The following is an 18158-nucleotide window of genomic DNA, read 5'->3' on the forward strand; positions in this document are numbered from 1 at the left end:
CATTTGTATGTTGCATGCAGTGAGTTTCTATTAGAGTTATCAAAGATGGCCAACAGGTATATGTAGCGTGGCTGTATTATTCCAATTACATGTGCATTAATGTTTATTATTATTATTATTATTATTATTATTATTATTATTATTATTATTATTATATTATTATGTGGTTGTTTCAAAGTGACCACACCCTCTACAGTTTACAGAGTCATTGTTGGGGGTAGCAATCAATTATGCTATTGTTTTTTACTTTAACTTACACTGTGGAAAAATGAATACAATTGGTCAGTTTGGCAAGTTTGAATCTGAAATGCATTGAACAAAATGTGGCAGCACTAAATATTGAAGACCAGCATTGTATTTAAATTAAGCACATACAATTTTAGTCAATTTAAAAATGAACATTCCAGATTACATAAAGCTAAATAAATTGCTAGCTGACATTAAAAAATGGTAAAACCCCTTGATCTGGTTTTACCATCTGGAGGTTAGATTAGTTAGACTGTCCTGTCTTGCTGCCTTGTCTCCTCAGACAGTTTTATACAGTGGGAAGGAAAGCTGCTCACATCACGTATCTACTATGGAGTTGGCAATTTGCCAATAGTGTAAAAAGACCAGGTTTGATTTAGGCATCTCCCTAAAAACAGGTTTTAAGTTAACTTATTTTTTGGTTAGGGGCTGCAAAAGCTTAGTATATCTGGCCCACAGAAAGCATCTTTATGTATCGTGGACAATTTGCTACAGTAATCGACTCGGCTTTCAAATGATCATCCAATACCGAGACCTTAGAGAAAATTGTTAAAATTGACAATAGTGTTGCAAAATTCCCATTAATTGAAAGAAAGCATTTTGCAGCATTGATTGGTAAACTCCATCCAAAACTAACACAATGCAATAAATAAATGTATTTTATTCTGTAGTCTGTCAAGGTAATGTAAGACAGTCATATTGGTGATGTTTTTATTTTTATTTTTCATTCACAGGTAATTATTTTGGTTTTTCTTTGAAGATTTGAAAGTCTTTGTTGACTGAATTGTTTAGGTAGTGGTAGCAGTAGTAATTTTCTGTGTATTTATACCCTTTCATGTTATAAACAGTCTGAAATACATACAAAACAATGCCTTGCTAATTGGCGAACACATAACTATTAGTGCCAGTTCATGCACATCTTCCTTTCCTCTATGGAAAATACCAAAAAAGTGATATGACCCTTACCAAATCATCAATAGCAAACCAATTGTTCTGTACTGCAGGGTAAGAAGGGCACAGGCACAGCTGCAGTGGTATTGCCCATTGCTAGAATTATTATGTTATCATCTAAATTGTAATGTGATGTCTTTTCCACACACTACGGGCTTGTGACAATAAAATGTGACAACAGAAATCTATGGTTTTTTTTCTTCCTGGTGATATAGAAGATACAGTGGCAGCAACAAATGGTGCTCTATGGGTCAGAGTTACAAAGGAGATTGTCCATGATGATGGCAATGATGATAAAAACAACATTTTATAAATATTCAAATTGACATAATGTGGTTTGCTATGCACCTGTGGCTTATTCAGTATTTCCTGCAGTGCGAGGACAGAAGTCAGAAGCCTGTTTAGCACAGAAAAGTCATTCAGATAAACTGATACCCCACTGTGAACTAGATAAATGCTAGTCTAATGGATTGCTCAATTGCCTGAAATAAGAGGTTAGTACTTTTTTATGTTTCCCTATACAGTGTGAGTGTTGTATTTCTATAACAGTTTTACTATTGTTCCAATGCATTTCAAATCCCACTGATTTAGCACCCTGTCACTGTTAGTCTGCATCACAAACCCATTGTCAATGAAGCACAATGGAAGTGTCTGCTTGAAGGAGATGCTGGACTGAATCGCAGGGGTTGTTCAGAATAGAAAGCTCTAATGCCAACCAACACCATGCTTGACTGTAGCCAGTGACATTATCTGCCACCTAGAGCATGAGCACTAATTCACAAGCACTGAAAGACAAGGGTCTATAATACTGGAATTGTTGGCCTCTGTTCAAAGCCTGACCTGTGAGTTAAAGAATATTGTTGTTAAACCCTGTTTATTTTCATAAAATAGTTTATATTTCATATCACTGTTCTAGACTGTTGTTGACTTATTTAAATTTAAAAAAAAGTAATCTACAAGAGCAGTCTCATAAAAAGCCAGTTGTATTTTGTTTAGAATGACGAATAATATTTCAATGACCCAGAGTTTTGTGGAACAAAATGCTGTATTTTAGTTCAATGAATGTTTTATACTGCAATTTCTTCCTGAATAGCATGAGCAGTTCAATGTCTGTCTCAATGGTTTTCAGGATATAATCTCTGAGGCTGATAGGGCTCTGCAGGTGTGTGCTCTTAATTACTCACTTCTGCAATCGTTTACAGCTTGTAAGACGTACAATATTTTTGCAAGGTTAGAAATTGACCAAGTACAAAATCATTTACATTATGTTTGTGCCTGCTTAGTATTCCAGCTCTCCATGCAATTCCATGGCTTTTCTTCATTTGAATACATTTGAATATCATTTAAATGGATTAATTATGGCAAAGTGCTAATTTGATATTGGGTGCAGAACAGCAGGTGAAAACCTTTCTTTACATACGGCTGGTGCACGCAAAACGCAGATTTTGGCCGCAATATGGGTGTATATCCAGCCCCTTAGTCTTAGGAAAGAATGCATTCTTGTTGCAGATTGGTACAGGCTGATGCATCTTAGCAGATAGCATTTACTCTTCGCTCCTATGGAAATAACAGCTTAAAATAAGATCGTTTTTGCAATTACTTTAATTTGCATCATAGGAAAGATATCATTGTATTCTACATCCTCAAGATAAGTTCACAACCACAGGTTCATAACGATAAGAATCTGCTTTAAAATGAAGGGAAGTTGCATTCAAGCTCAGACTTGGTGGCCATCGTTGGTGGTGGTGCCAATTTAAACGTTATAATAAAATGTTGATACCTACCAGATAACCGTGTAATTTTTTTTGTTTATTTATTATATTTTTATTTTCTTCTCAGTTTGGATTTGGGCCATTCACCCTCGACACTAGAGGCAGACATTCTACAGTTTTGCTAAACCCTGTGGTGGGGTTTGTAGTCATGTATTTTATGCACACATACAATGTGGCTATTTGGCCAGTAGGGGTCACTCATTACAACCAGATATGTCGATTGCAGTGCATGTACAGTATTTGGATTAACATGTTTATGAGTCTCATAAAAGTGAACTGAAACTGAACAGCCAAATCTATTGGTTTTAAAGCTACCTTCATAAAACAGTATTTGTATTACATAAAAAATATATAATAGTTGCATAATAGGTCTCTATGACCTTTATCCATAGTATGTGCAATATAATCTCAATTATCTGTGCACAGATGTTGGTAAATTGTGAAACAGTATGTGCATACACACACCATATATATATATATATGATCTGAGGCTATACATCGTCAACGTGGAATAAATATATCCCCCATGTGTGTGTTAAGACATAGTACTCACAGTGGATAGATACATCACAAACACGGCAACATAATCATCATTTGAAAAGTAATAAAAAGTGGTTATAAATTACGTTGCATAGTGATCATGCCCCGCCCGCCTCTTGGTCTTTCATTTTCGCTTTCCAAAATGTCACAGGATACTGGGACTTCAATAGCTAACAGTCAAAACAACACAGCATCAGATTGCCTAAAATGAGGTAACCAAAAGACTGGGCAATCCAGACTCTGCATTAGCAGTGAATTAAGCTGAAGTCCAGACACTGTGGGGTAAACATAATATTCATTTGAATACAATAACTACTTTAGAAAAGGCATAGTTTAAAACACAGGCAAAACAATGCAAACTGTACTAAATACATGAAGTTTAACTTCCCATTTAAATTCCTGGATAGGGAATAAAGCAATGAGGAGAGCAACATGTAAACAGATAATCAACACCTTGTTAATAACACAAGAAATACAAAGAGTGTGAAAGTTAAACCAAATATTTAAAACAAAGAAATCCTTACACAATTACAGTGTCAAATCAAACTGGACAGAGTGAGTGACAGGCATGAAGAGAGGTTCAACATTGCACTGCACAAACAATATGTTAGATGCCCATGTTATGCATGTCATGTTTCCCCTGATAAGAGAATTCCAGCCCTGAATAACGTTCTGAAATATATACATTGTTTGGTAAATCAATAATAACCTCACAAGTTCTATCTTTAATTGTTTGAGTTGTTAGTCCCCCCCCCCCCCCCCCCCCCCCCCCCCCCCCCCCCCCGTATTTGTTTAAAGCTTACAATAGTGAATTCAAATCCACTGCATACAGAATTCCAGAAACACCACAAACACATGATTTAATCTGTGCCCATTTCCATGTTTTATATTCCAAATCTCAAATTCTTACATTTTGCTTTATCCCTCCCCTCCCTAAGTAGCAACTTGGTAGTTATTTTAATTAATGTAATCTGTGTGTTGTTTACATTCACTTTGTGTGATTTTTTGTGAGTGTCCTCATTATAGAAAAACCTGTAAGTACACCGGGCTCACCAGAGTGTAACCAGTTACACCCTTGCCCAAAGTGGATGTAAAAAAATTCCACATTTGTTCCACTTGGTATTTCTTATTGATGGTTACACTGGGGTGAACCAGATCTCACCAAGATGTGATGACCGAAACTGAAAATGATACAAATTAATACGGACAAGAAAAGTACATGTGAGAAACTTAAGTCGATGGTACTAATAATAGTTATAAAAATAATTCTTAGCTAAATGTAAATCAACAATAACTACGCCACAAAAAGCAAACTGGATGAAAAAAGTCTGTAAAACCATTTAGATAATTTGCCAAACTACCAATTAACTCAGCTTGTAAAAACAACATTATTTTCACCACTATTAAAACATTTACCAAATGATACATGCAAGCAAGATGCAATGATCCTGTACCTGTTAATTCACACAGCTGTTTAAAAACCACGGCTCCTAACTAGTGGAAATGCAGTCCTCTCCTCCTATGATGCTCTGTAGCAGTGCATTTTATAATTCACATTAATGCAGTGATTGTAATATATTGCAATTACTGTGTCAGGACAGCACGACAGACTGAACTCCATGTGTCAACACAGTAGGTACAGAAAAGGGAAGCCATTGTGGCAGTCCAGCTTCCATGTCCATCCAGTTATTCAGAGGTGTTCAAAGTTGACCCTTCCACTCCTGGTCCTTGTTCCAACTCTGTTTTAAATTGTTTAATTAAACCTCCATCCAGGCCCTGAAGAAGTTAATTTTATCATTTTACCCGTTAAACATGGAGTGGAATAGTCCTCCAGCACCATGAGTCAACACCCCTGCAGTTATTTATATAGACTCCATACATAAACGTGATACCCAGCACCTTCAGCGGTTTTGTGATGTGGAAATCCAATCCCCAGGATCTAGGCTCAGGCTCATCAGCATGCCCTTTGCTGGAATTATATATGGTTGATGAAGATTAAACAAGGTCCTGTCCACAGAGTCACTAGTGGTATTTCTCAACAGGCCACGTTTTCATATACAGACATCATTTGGGCAGAAACAAAATGAACAATAAGCTAATGCTGTTGAACCGATTACTGGATTATTACTCTCCACAGAAATCAGGTGCTGACAATCAGGTGAGGGTCAGTGGCATTGATAGGGCTAGTTCACCATTCCAAGGATTGCTGTTTTTCTTGGACTCTGTGGAAAACAGCAATCCACACAAACACAAGCAGCTGTTTCTTCCCTTGTTTCACTTGGAATGCTAAAGTAGGCCAATCAACACCTCACCTGTGGAGATCTTCATCTCACTAAACGAATACTACTACTCAGTGCAGCACTACAATAAGCATCTTATCACAAACACACTAAGATACGAAACAAAAAAATATGTAATGGTTCAACTAAAAAAAAAAAAAAGACTATTTACAGAAATGCTAAAAAAAAAAAAAAAAAAAAAGGTGTCTTGCTTCATATCACCACACTTCTTCCACTCCGGGAACTTTTTAACTGCAACAAAGAAAAGAAAAATTATGAAGAAAAAACAGATGGATTTTTTCTGTGTAATTTCCTATGCTGTAAATTGTAATCTCATTGGATTTTAAAATCCCCATATAAAGCTTCCCCACCTCAATTTATTTACTGTTTTAACATGAACATTTGCAGTACTTACTGAATATACTTCATTGTTGCGGTGTGAGCGGTTGTTGGCTCTCCCTTGCAGGATATCTACCGAGCTGTAGCTAGGAGGCTTTTCCGGCCAGTCTCTTTCCCGATCTCTGTTGCGACTCCTGTTGTTGCCTCCCCTCCTGCCGAGGTCTTCGTCAGAGCTCCAGGAGCTCCTGCCTGGCGGGGAAATGCTCCTCTCCCTGCGCCGTGGGTGCCGTGGTTCATTAAAGAGATCGTCCCTGCTCCTCGATCTCTGACGGCCCGCATTCCTGCTGCCACCACTGCCTCCAGTGTCACCCCGTCCCCTCCTCCCTGTGGCAGGTCTCCTGTGGCCATCGTATTCAGACTCGTCGCTGTAGCTGCGCAAGTCTTGCCGGCGGGGAGGGGAGAAATCCCTCCTGGGGCTCCGTCTGTTGCTCTGTACATCGTCTCTCCTCCTCCTGGCGTCCTGGGGCTGTTGCCGGTTGAGAAGGCTGGAGTCCTGACTGGATCTGGATCCTCCCTGGTTGCGGGGTCCTCTGGCACCCCTATCGCTTCCTGAATAGTAACCCCTGTTGCCCTGCAACGAGTTGTCACGGGACAGGCCCTCAACGATGGGCGGCAGGTGGATAACACGCCTATCAATCTCACGCACCTCAATGTCGTTCAGTGATGACAGAATGCTGGGCGGGCCTCCCCGGAACGGGATGTTGTTTGATCCGCGGTGCTGCGGCGGTGGCAGCTGCTGCAATGGGTGGTTTGAGTCCAGGGTCCTCATCTGATTCTCAATGTAGTCCAGGACAGAGTTATTGGCAGGGTGTTGAACTGTCGGGGGAGGCAGCGGCATCATTGGGATGTTCTGCTTGAAGGAATAGTCTAAAATAAAGCAAATAATCATCAATAACAAAGTGAAACAGAAAATACTCATCAGAAAAGCAATACTGTTGCTTAGACAGATATGGATTTTATATCTTTACTGAGTGAAAATCAGCATATAGCTAATCCACTGGGGCTTCAGGGCTCAGATTACATTTTTCAAACCAATATGACTGTAAAAAGTTATTTTACTTTACATTCAGCCGTAATATTATTCAACTCAGATCGATCTAAAAAGCAGAAAGATACGATTTAAAGTGACTCGTGTTTTTAAACTGTAAACACAATATGCTTTTATGTTTGATTTACTTTAATGTTTTTTACAACCACTGAACTTGCTAAAAATATCTAGGTTGTCAGTACTGTAGGCTGTATTGCTTTGCTTTGCTTTACTCCCATCTACTGGCAGCAAGAAGTCCAGCAAAACATAACTAAAAGTCAATTAGACACATGCTCCAATGAGGAATCTTTATCATAATGTTGTAAATGCTAGTTTTATTACCAAGTTTGTTATAGTAGTACTCACCGCAGCAGTTCCCCTCACAGCTCAGACCCCCTCACCGCAGCGTTTCCCCACCCAGCTCAGACCTCTTCTCCACAGCGGTTACCCACACCGCTCAGACCCCCTCACCACAGCGGTTCCCCACCCAGCTCAGACCCCCTCACCACAGCGGTTTCCCACCCAGCTCAGACCCCCTCACCACAGCGGTTTCCTACCCAGCTCAGACCCCCTCACCGCAGCGTTTCCCCACCCAGCTCAGACCCCTTCTCCACATCGGTTACCCACACCGCTCAGACCCCCTCACCACAGCGGTTCCCCACCCAGCTCAGACCCCCTCACCGCAGCGGTTCCCCACCCAGCTCAGACCCCCTCACCACAGCGGTTCCCCACCCAGCTCAGACCCCCTCACCGCAGCGGTTCCCCACCCAGCTCAGACCCCCTCACCACAGCGGTTTCCCACCCAGCTCAGACCCCCTCACCACAGCTCCTACCCAGCTCAGACCCCCTCACCGCAGCGTTTCCCCACCCAGCTCAGACCCCTTCTCCACAGCGGCGCTCAGACCCCCTCACCACAGCAGTTCCCCTCCCAGCTCAGACCCCCTCACCGCAGCGTTTCCCCACCCAGCTCAGACCCCCTCACCACCGGTTCCCCACCCAGCTCAGACCCCCTCACCACAGCGGTTCCCCACCCAGCTCAGACCCCCTCACCACGGCGGTTTCCCACCCAGCTCAGACCCCCTCACCACAGCGGTTTCCCACCCAGCTCAGACCCCCTCACCGCAGCGTTTCCCCACCCAGCTCAGACCCCTTCTCCACATCGGTTACCCACACCGCTCAGACCCCCTCACCACAGCGGTTCCCCACCCAGCTCAGACCCCCTCACCGCAGCGGTTCCCCACCCAGCTCAGACCCCCTCACCGCAGCGGTTTCCCACCCAGCTCAGACCCCCTCACCGCAGCGGTTTCCCACCCAGCTCAGACCCCCTCACCGCAGCGGTTTCCCACCCAGCTCAGACCCCCTCACCGCAGCGGTTTCCCACCCAGCTCAGACCCCCTCACCGCAGCGGTTTCCCACCCAGCTCAGACCCCCTCACCGCAGCGGTTTCCCACCCAGCTCAGACCCCCTCACCGCAGCGGTTTCCCACCCAGCTCAGACCCCCTCACCGCTCAGAACTGAAGGTTCAGTGGGCGTCCTCCGACCCCACAACCAAGCCAGTGTCCTCTTTCACACTCGGAAACTTGACAGCGGATGTCAGCGAGCTACTGGCCTCTGGGAGGACAAAGGCCAGTCCTGCAAGTGTCCACCTGAGCTCACACGGTGCTTGGCCAGTAGGGTGTGCTGTAGTGCGATGAGAAGAAAAAATCCCTGCCTCCCTAACCCACGGAAGCGCCAGAGCCAATGGGACATTCCCTTTGGAATCCCTAGCGAAGTCTGGTGACTGCACAGCCACGACACAAACCTGGACTCACCTGACTGTATGACTCGCCCTGCTTTTACCAGGTGAGCTTGAATATATTATGACTGAGTGTGAAAAGTTCACTTGAAGTATGGAGGTGCATGGACTAAACAAAAAGCAGAAACATTGAAGATATTTTATGCATGTTCACCATGTAACAAATGCACTGAAGATGCACAACATACAAGATGAAAAAATAAGAAGCCGTCTTTCACTGTAAGGCAGTGCTGTATTGTACCTCTAAGCTGTGGGTTTGACTGGTAGGCTGAAGATCCAGAACCCACCGGTGCATAAATAGGTTGTCCCATTGCCCAGGGCATAAGAGCCTTTTGTGCTTCTTTTATCATCTTGTAGCGCATCACAGCTGAAAAGAACACAGAGATGGATACATTAATACATGCAGGTATTGAGAATGTATTACCACATGTCAAGAGGCATAACACACAAAAAAAAAAAAAAAATTAGCAAATGTTTTACATAAAATTTTTAAAGTGTAAAATCACTTTGTTTACCCTACATGAATTAACAAAATAAACGTGTGTAATTTTGTGTGTGTGTGTGTGTGACATTATATATATATATATATATATATATATATATATATATATATATATAAATGTCACACACACACACACACACACAGGGAGAATTCAAAAACACCAAACACCTTGAGATCCAAGGAGAATCAGGATCCTCATCAATCACTAGAAATACTTCATGAAGAAGAAATGTAATTGATAAACTGAAAACTCACTATTTTAGTAATTAGCTACAATGTGTTGGCTTCTGGTTCTTCAGACAGCATGGTAGAAATAGCCAGGTAGAATGATGTTGTTTAAGATGGGAAGTTGCATCGCACAGTCGTGTGCAAGATTTGTCATTGATATTCTTTATATACCTCCATGAAAACTTCAGGGTGTGAGAATTTAAATCTGCAGTCAGTAAATCAGAATGTCCAGTGATATAGAGAAAATGTTAAACCACTCCGTGCTTTAATTAGGCTATGTGTTCTTTTTCTCTTACTATTTTTAAATTAATTGCATGTATGCATTATTAAAGTCATTAATTAAAATTAGACAATCACTCATTTGCCTATTTTGACACACTTCCAGTATTTTCAGTTCCAGTGGTTTGAATTCATATGCACAACAAATCAACACAACAGAAGCAGTGGGCTGTTCCAATAAATGTGCACACTATTGTATACACAGATACTAAAAAGACAAGGTCATTACAATATAGGTCATTGGTGAAAAGTAAACAAACAACATTGTGGCTGCTTATATCTTATATAGTGTTTTTTTATTTTATATCCAGTCAGTTATCCAATGAGCCGCTCATCAAAATGCAATTAAAAGTTGAAATAGCTATTCAAGTACAACACAACTAATTCTGTGTTTAACAACTACGTGGTATCATTTACTGTATTACAGATATCTAAACATTAATTATATAAAGTCTGAATCCCAAAAGTTTTAGGATATATTGACAGTACAAAAACACAATGCATTCTGCATTCTTCAGCCTTCTCCTTACCCTTCTCCGGGCAGCAGCACCTGGTAGGGCAGCAGGCACAGCGCACGTAACAGCAGCAGCGGTGTGGGCAGCACTGGCACCAGCAAACCCCGAGCAGCAGGATCACAAGCAGGATGCCCAGGATGATGAAGATCACGACCAGCCAGTCTAGAAGAGAAGATCAGAGGAGGAGGAGGACAGAGTGATCAAGGTGACATGAGAAATGATAGGAATGGGTTAGCTTGCCAAATACATTTTGCAACCACAAAGATTCTCCTCCTGTACAGTAGATATCAAGGCCCCACCTATTCACTTTCCTTCTAACAGTAGCCTTAACAGAAACTTGGAATCAGTATACAACTTTAGTGTACACTGTCTCAAGGCTCTGGGAATTTATTACTTTAGTTTACTCTTGTTTCTAATCAACGCATTTAATATCAGGGGACTAGAATTTATTTAAAAAAAAAAAAAAAAAAAAAAAACAGCTTTGACTCCCTGTGACAGGAATACAATGAGTACTGGTTGTAAATCTCCATCTCGACCTGTGAGGGTACTAAATAGCGAAAGGAGGCCTCTGGACCGGCTGGCCTGACAGTTCGTTTCAGGGGTCGGGAAGTAGGTCAGCCTGGAAGGAACATATTGACCTGGAAGGTAAACGAGGTAGCAGCTGCAAGCAATAGACGCAGCTGCAATAGTTTACCAAGGGGTCATGCAGGGTAGCATAAAAGGGGCCAGAGAAACGCTAATCTTTTCCTTCGCTTGGTTTTTGGTGAGAAACTGGAAGGACCGTGAGAGAAACAGAGAAAGCGTATTGGAAATTTAGTTTTTTGTTTGTTTGTCCGTGTCTGTTTAGTAACTGTCTGTGTTTTCTGATTATACCACTAGACGGCTAAACACATATCCGGAGCTGTCGCCAGGGGCCAGCACAAACCGGATCAACACTGCACTTCAGTCACGATTAACATTGTTATGACGGTCGTTCACAAGTAAAGCATGTATTGTATTGTACTGCACCACAAGCACTGAGAGCACTCACTTTGGGCTGGTGATCGTGTGTGTGTCTAATTGTGTGTGTTTAAGTACTGTGCGTATTACCTACGGGACTGCAATCCTTTCTCAATACTGTGCAGTACACATGGCTGTGTATTGCAAGCTCGTTATTATTTACTGTCTGGTCATCAGACCCTTGGATTATAAACAAATAAACAAACCATTTCACCCGTACTTTGTTGTCAGTTGGTTTCTTTGGATTATTGCACCAGCACCGCACCTGCTGTACACCTGTTCACTATCAGCAGCCACTTTGCCACACTCCCCTAATCCCCCACCAGTTACCATTAAAATTATACTGTCTGACAGTAAAACAGGTAAAAGACATTTCTCCAGTTACTTACTGTAAACCACCAGTTTGATCTCCTTATCAGAGTCTCCTGTGGTGTCGCCTGATGCTTCAATGGAACAAAAATAGACCCCATGATCCCACCACATCACTTCACTAATCACCAGGTCAGCCTCTGGGAAAGAAGAGAAATACAGCAACAAGCATTCCATGAAATACAGCTTCAAGCCTTCCATGTTAACCCTCCTTCCATTCTCAAGACTCCATACTGAGTCACAACAAACCCCAATACGCTGAATACGAGTAGCCACACATCAACAAGGCACAATGGCATTAATAACTCCTATCAAGTCCCTATGAAGCTGAACATACATTTTGCATGGACTTAGGGTTTTCAATTTAAATTAACTACAGCCTCAAACCTAGACCTTGTAATCTTCCATAGGTTTTTATTATACTGTACAATATTTTATGCTAAATTCATATACATGCTTCTTTTTTTAAATTGACAATACATGATTGACTAAACAGTGATTGGTCATTGATCAGCCTTATTTACTGTTAAATCTAGAAAGGAATGCAGCAAATCATTACCCAAGATTTGTATTTTAGTATAAAGCTGAGCAGGATTTAGGAAGACTAACTTTAAAGCAGCTGGAAAAGTGTCTTCCTCTATGGCTGAAGCGGTAGGACAGGTGGTATCTAGAGCAATGTTATTAGTGGTCTTGGGACTGTGTTTACATATCAGGTGTTTCAAACACTTACTGTCTTGAATGGTGATCTTCCGCTGCCTGTATTCGGTTCCCAGAACAGGCTCATTCCCCCCTCGTTTCTGGATCACTGTTCTCACCTCTCGCATGCTGTCCGAGCAATCATTTACAGGGTCCTGGCCCAACTGCAAGGATGCCTGATACCCTGGAAAATATAATACATTTACATTAGCAATCACAAATACCTATGTGTTTTGTGCTGTTTTTAAATATGCTGCTATTTTTGGTTTTGCTGAGCAAGACATATTGGAAATTTGTACAAATCCTAAAAGTACGACTGGTTGACTTTTCATACACAATTTATAATGTGCAAACCAGTACATAAATTCAAGGCTCAGGTTTATTTTATTTTTAATGGTTATCTGTGTTTTTGTTTTTTTTAGGAAAAAAAAAAAACACACAGCTTTACACTGATTCAAAGTGAAAATTAAAATTTCTAAAGCAAGTGAGCTGCATCTTAAATAGGCAAGCCATAGAGAATAGTGTTTTGTGCATTCTTTGCTTCTGACCAGTAGGTATTGCTTTTTCCAATCAACATTTCTTGTATTCTTGCATTGCATCAGTATACGCAGGTCTGTTTCACCCACTCTTCCTGCACCCAAACGGACTGCAGACGGCTTTCATTCCTTACCTGCAGAATAGTAGTCAAGGATGGGGTCCTTGCAAAATGACTTGTAACGCCAGGTGACTAAAACATCCTGAAGGTTGCTGGAGGTGGAGTAGTCACATCTTAGTCTAACCGTGGCAAAGAGTGAAGTGTAGCGCTCTGTCTCAGGCACAGTCACCAGGATAGCAACACATCCTGGAGGAGGAGCAAGCAAGAAAGAGAGACGACTTTTTAAAAGCTCTTTAATAAATCAATTATATAAAATATAAACAACGACATTGCCATAAAAAACAAAAGGAGCAGGATTAATCAATATCAACACTACACATTTTAGACAAATTAACCCTTAATTCATCACCCTCACAAAGAGTTAATACACCATTTCATTTTAAAATTCTCCAGGTTGCGGGTCATTTTGTAAAATGTTAAATCAGCTTTAAGCCTGTTAAATCAGCAGCCTTAAAATACAGGACACGTTGTGAACACCCAACCCCCCCCCCCGACTTGTGCAAGGCCCACAATAAAGTTGACAGACAGTCAGACAGGACAGGGCAGGGCAGTCATCAACACTTGATCTAGTCAATGGTAGGGGGCTCGATTACCAGGCTCATCCATATCTAAGACTTGAGCGATGGTCAAGTCCCCCAGGGATTGAAATAAGACACCTAATGCATAGTTGTTTTACCCATTCCAATTTTTACTAGGAGCTTGATCATCCACAGTGCATAGGTAACAAGCTCAGGTCTTATTAAACTCATAGTATAACCATGAACGGACCAAACTGCTATGCCATAGGAGTCTAATTTCCACTCCTGTATCCTAACAGTGGACTTGTCATGTTGTATTGCTATCATTTTGACTGCCTACTGTTGCCCTACATGCTATGCATTATGCTTGTTTGTAAAATTTGACTTGAAAAAATAATTTTCAAATCAAAACAAGCAGGTGGGCACATTTAACTCCCAACCATAAAACTGGACTTCTGTACAATAGTTTGGAAAGCCAACAAGAAGTTGTTTTTACTGAATATACAGAGTAAATCTCTCATTGGCTCCCTCACCTTTACTTACATTCTACACATCCAATCGTATTGGACCTGCAGAGGTGAAGCTACACTATATACTTCTCCAATGTGACTGGGTCTGATTGATGTTTTGTTACTAACTGTTCCTGTAAACAGTAAACAATATTGTCAGTGCACAGCAAGTCAAAATAACCACCACTATTTCTCTGCTTCTTAACAAAGAAACAACATTCGCAAGAGAGCTGTGTGATAGCAGGAGAAATATCAGGATTTTGCTTCTGAACGTCAGGACGATGGACACCTACTGAGAAAACGTGACTATCCCACCAATTTGAAGGAACTGATGGCATGTATGACTTCCTGTCCTACCCGTGTGTACTGGTCAAACCAGAAATACTGGCAGATCAATAAATCCAGCTGAAAAAAGAAACTACCGTAATACTGAAATGTTGGGGCAGTCCAAGTCCTACATATTCTTCAAACACGGCTACGAACTTGATTACATACATTCCCTACCCTTTTAAAAATTGAACAGTATGTGGATTCTCAAAGTCTGGAAGAACATACTTTGTGTACTACACAGTGTCTTTGTGTGAGCCTCGTCTTGCACATACCCCACAGTTTATACTAAAGCTATAGTCACTTTTACTTCACAAAATGAAGTATGGTAATGAACTATTACGATTTCTTCTTGTTCAAAACGATGAAAACTAGTTTTTGTTTCCAGCTGAAAGCTCTGCGATTCCCCCAGTAACACTTTTAATTTACTTTTCTTCTTCACTATATAGCGAGATTTTTTATATATTTAACCATAATATTAATGTTATAGTTTATTACATATAACTACTGCTTGGAACCTTCTGTCTAAAAAAAAAAAAAAAGCACAAACTGCATCCCCAAATCGCTGTCAGCCACGATGCTACAACCGATATAGAACTAAATGATTTAGCGAAAAGACTAAAACCTGTCCCATTTCCACATCGAACAGGCTGAACGTGTCTGAATGTGTACACCTCATGAAATTCCAACTTAACTAAGGGATGATAAAAATGTATTTAAAAAAATAAATATATACATGAATAAATAATGACATGCTTTTGGTATACTAATTTGTTGTGTGTTCATAAAATGATGTTTTCACTTGAGTTGTAACTACCTTTTTTTTTTTTTTTTTTAATAGAAACATTTTCATACTAACCTTTGTTTTGTACTTGATAACATTAATTTAAAATAACTGATACCTATGATTAATGCGTTTTGGGATTTATTTTAATCTGTTAATATGTTTTGATATTAACTAAAATCGCGTAAAAAAAAGAGATTTTGACCTATTGTATTTACTTTCAAAAGATTGTCTTTGGTTGTGCTGTGCATTTTTTTTTTTTTTTTTTTGGTGGGTGGGGGTGTCCAATTCACAGTCTTGCACCTGGACTCAGTAAATTCTAGCACTGGCACTGTCCCACACTTTTGCACAACTAATGCTAATAAGCTTGGTCTTGACATACTTTAGCACATTCGACTGAATCAGAATATCAGAATCCAGGGCAATACTAAGGCATCTGTGTGTGTAACATTTTAAACAGTGCACAGCTAGGGATCTGCCATTGCATGTTACTGATCGCTCCTCACCAACATGCTAGTTTTGATTGGACAAATACATGTTAATCAGTAACATGCCTCCCCCGGCATGCCAATAAAAACAAAATGAAAGATCAGGATCGTGGAAAAGAAGAAACATATTGGGGGGGGGGGGGGTTCTTCATGTATTTCCCCCAAAATTATATTTGTTTGTACAGCTTACGTTTATCACAACTGAGCAAAATAGGCTAAAGGTATTTTTATTATCTTCAGACAAGTTGCACAGCTCTTCTTTTACATGCACACAATACATATAACTGGAACCCTTTGCTCCAGCACATGCATTCCAAACAGAACATAAGCAGGATTTGTTTTACAGCACATGGAAATACAGGTATGGAAGTTGAAAACCAGCAGACACACGGGGTCCCCAAGACCAGGGTTTGGAACCACTGCTCTAAGCATTGTATAGGATTCTCTAGATCAGTGGTTTTCAACTTCGGTCCTGGGGACTCCTGTGTCTTCCGGTTTTTATTCCAACTAAGCTCTCAATTACTTAACTAAACCCTTAATTGAACTAATAATTAGCTTATTTAGCCCTTTTAACTTGTTTTATGCTCTTAAACAGTTGGAGATTTCAACTTGTCTAAAATGTTACAAATACCTTGAAATCTGCAACTTTGTAGGAGCTGAAAACAATTAAAAAGGTCTAATTAAGCTAATTATTAGTTCGATTAAGGGTTTAGGCAAGTAACAGAGCTCAGCTGGAATGAAAACCAGAAGACACAGGGGTCCCCCCGAGGACCGGGGTTGACAATCACTGCTCTAGACCAGGGGTCTCCAACCCTGGTCCTGGACAGCCCCTATCCAGCAGGTTTTATAGGTGTCTTTACATCATCAGTGGCTAAAGATCTGAAACACCTGTTAATCTTGACTAATTAAGCCAATAATTGGTTCAATTAAGTAACAGATTGGTTGAAATGAAAACCACCAGCCATAGTAGCTCTCCAGGACCTGGGTTGGAGGCCCCTGCTCTAGACAATCATAATCTAAAAATAAATTAACCCTTTATTACCCTGGGTATGTTACCATATTTAATTAATATTTTCTCAATTTATTGGATTTATATTGGACACTGGGCATTAGGGTTAACAACGACGTTATGAGGTGACCGTTTGACAACATTTGATTTAACAGCGTAGGCCTACTACAGTACAAATGTAGTTATAATTATAGGATTGACAAAACTTTGTAGAACAGATTTACTGGCCGCCGTCACTGTGTAAAAAACTACACCACACCAAGACAATTTTACTGTCCATTTTTTACGGTTTCAGTGCCCTGCAATGGTCCGCAAAACCAAAACAAAAAGACACCAATGGTCACTTCCCAACACTTAATTCTCGAATGTAAATTACTGAGCACTTATTAATAACGGCAGCTGAACCACCACCCCCAGGTTCTGCTGTTACCCAAATACACTATCAATACAAACACATTATTAATAATATTATTAACAATAATAACAGAAATAATACAAGCACACAATGAAACATACCCCCCTGCATTCCAATAAATAACATGAATAGCACAGTAATGGCCCTAATACTGTTTTGTTGTTGTTGCGTCAACAACACCAGTTTCACCAGTCGGTCCTTAATCCTAAGCGCATGCGCCATTTCCCCAGAACACCGATAGTCAACTTTTGAATGACTTTGTTGGTTAAAAAGGTAAAAGATAATTGTGTAAGCATTTAAATCGATTCAGTATGTTGTATCGACGTTATGTGTGATAGTAAATCGAAATGTTGGTTTTAAACTTACCTGTTGAAAGGCAGCCAAGCAGAAACCCAGCCAGTATCAGTTCCTTCATTGTGTTTGACTCTCAGTCCCAAAGATTACCGTATTTATCAGATTCAGTTTATTTTATTTTTATTTTTTAATAATCACATTGTAATTAAAGATCGACGCGTTTCCAAAATCGATTTTATCTTTTTTTGTCAACACTTATGTTCGTTAATTTTGTGTTTTTACTTTGCACCTGTTAAGATCTGTATACGAATGGTGGCATCATGTTTTCCAAAAAACCGGTTTCAGTAGTTTCCCTTAAGACTTCTCTTCACAATAAAATATGCCCTCCCCCTCCTGTGCGCTTGTTGTATCACCCCTCCCCGATACAGGTGAGTCACGTGACCTTCAAGCGCGCAGGCTGTCCGTTCCCTGGAAAATGACTCGGAACATAAATACATGTTGTTCAGTCGTTAGACGTTTGGATTTAAACTTCAAAAAGTCGGTTTATACTGTATTTCCACGT

General features: G+C 40.5%; 1 protein-coding gene across 1 annotated transcript; it reads right to left on the bottom strand.

The window, feature by feature from the left end:
• Positions 1 to 4277: 4277 nt before the first annotated feature.
• LOC121320857 (immunoglobulin-like domain-containing receptor 1) lies at positions 4278 to 17954 on the bottom strand. The gene is made up of 8 exons (XM_041259574.1): positions 17669 to 17954; positions 13268 to 13438; positions 12632 to 12781; positions 11922 to 12041; positions 10549 to 10695; positions 9251 to 9376; positions 6204 to 7054; positions 4278 to 6040 (listed from the first exon to the last, which is right to left on the bottom strand). Exons 1-8 carry the CDS (start codon positions 17715 to 17717, stop codon positions 6002 to 6004), a joined length of 1653 nt encoding a protein of 550 aa, XP_041115508.1. The 5' UTR covers positions 17718 to 17954; the 3' UTR covers positions 4278 to 6001.
• Positions 17955 to 18158: the final 204 nt, after the last annotated feature.

This window comes from Polyodon spathula, chromosome 9 (assembly GCF_017654505.1).
Source record: "Polyodon spathula isolate WHYD16114869_AA chromosome 9, ASM1765450v1, whole genome shotgun sequence".
NCBI classification, from domain to species: domain Eukaryota; kingdom Metazoa; phylum Chordata; class Actinopteri; order Acipenseriformes; family Polyodontidae; genus Polyodon; species Polyodon spathula.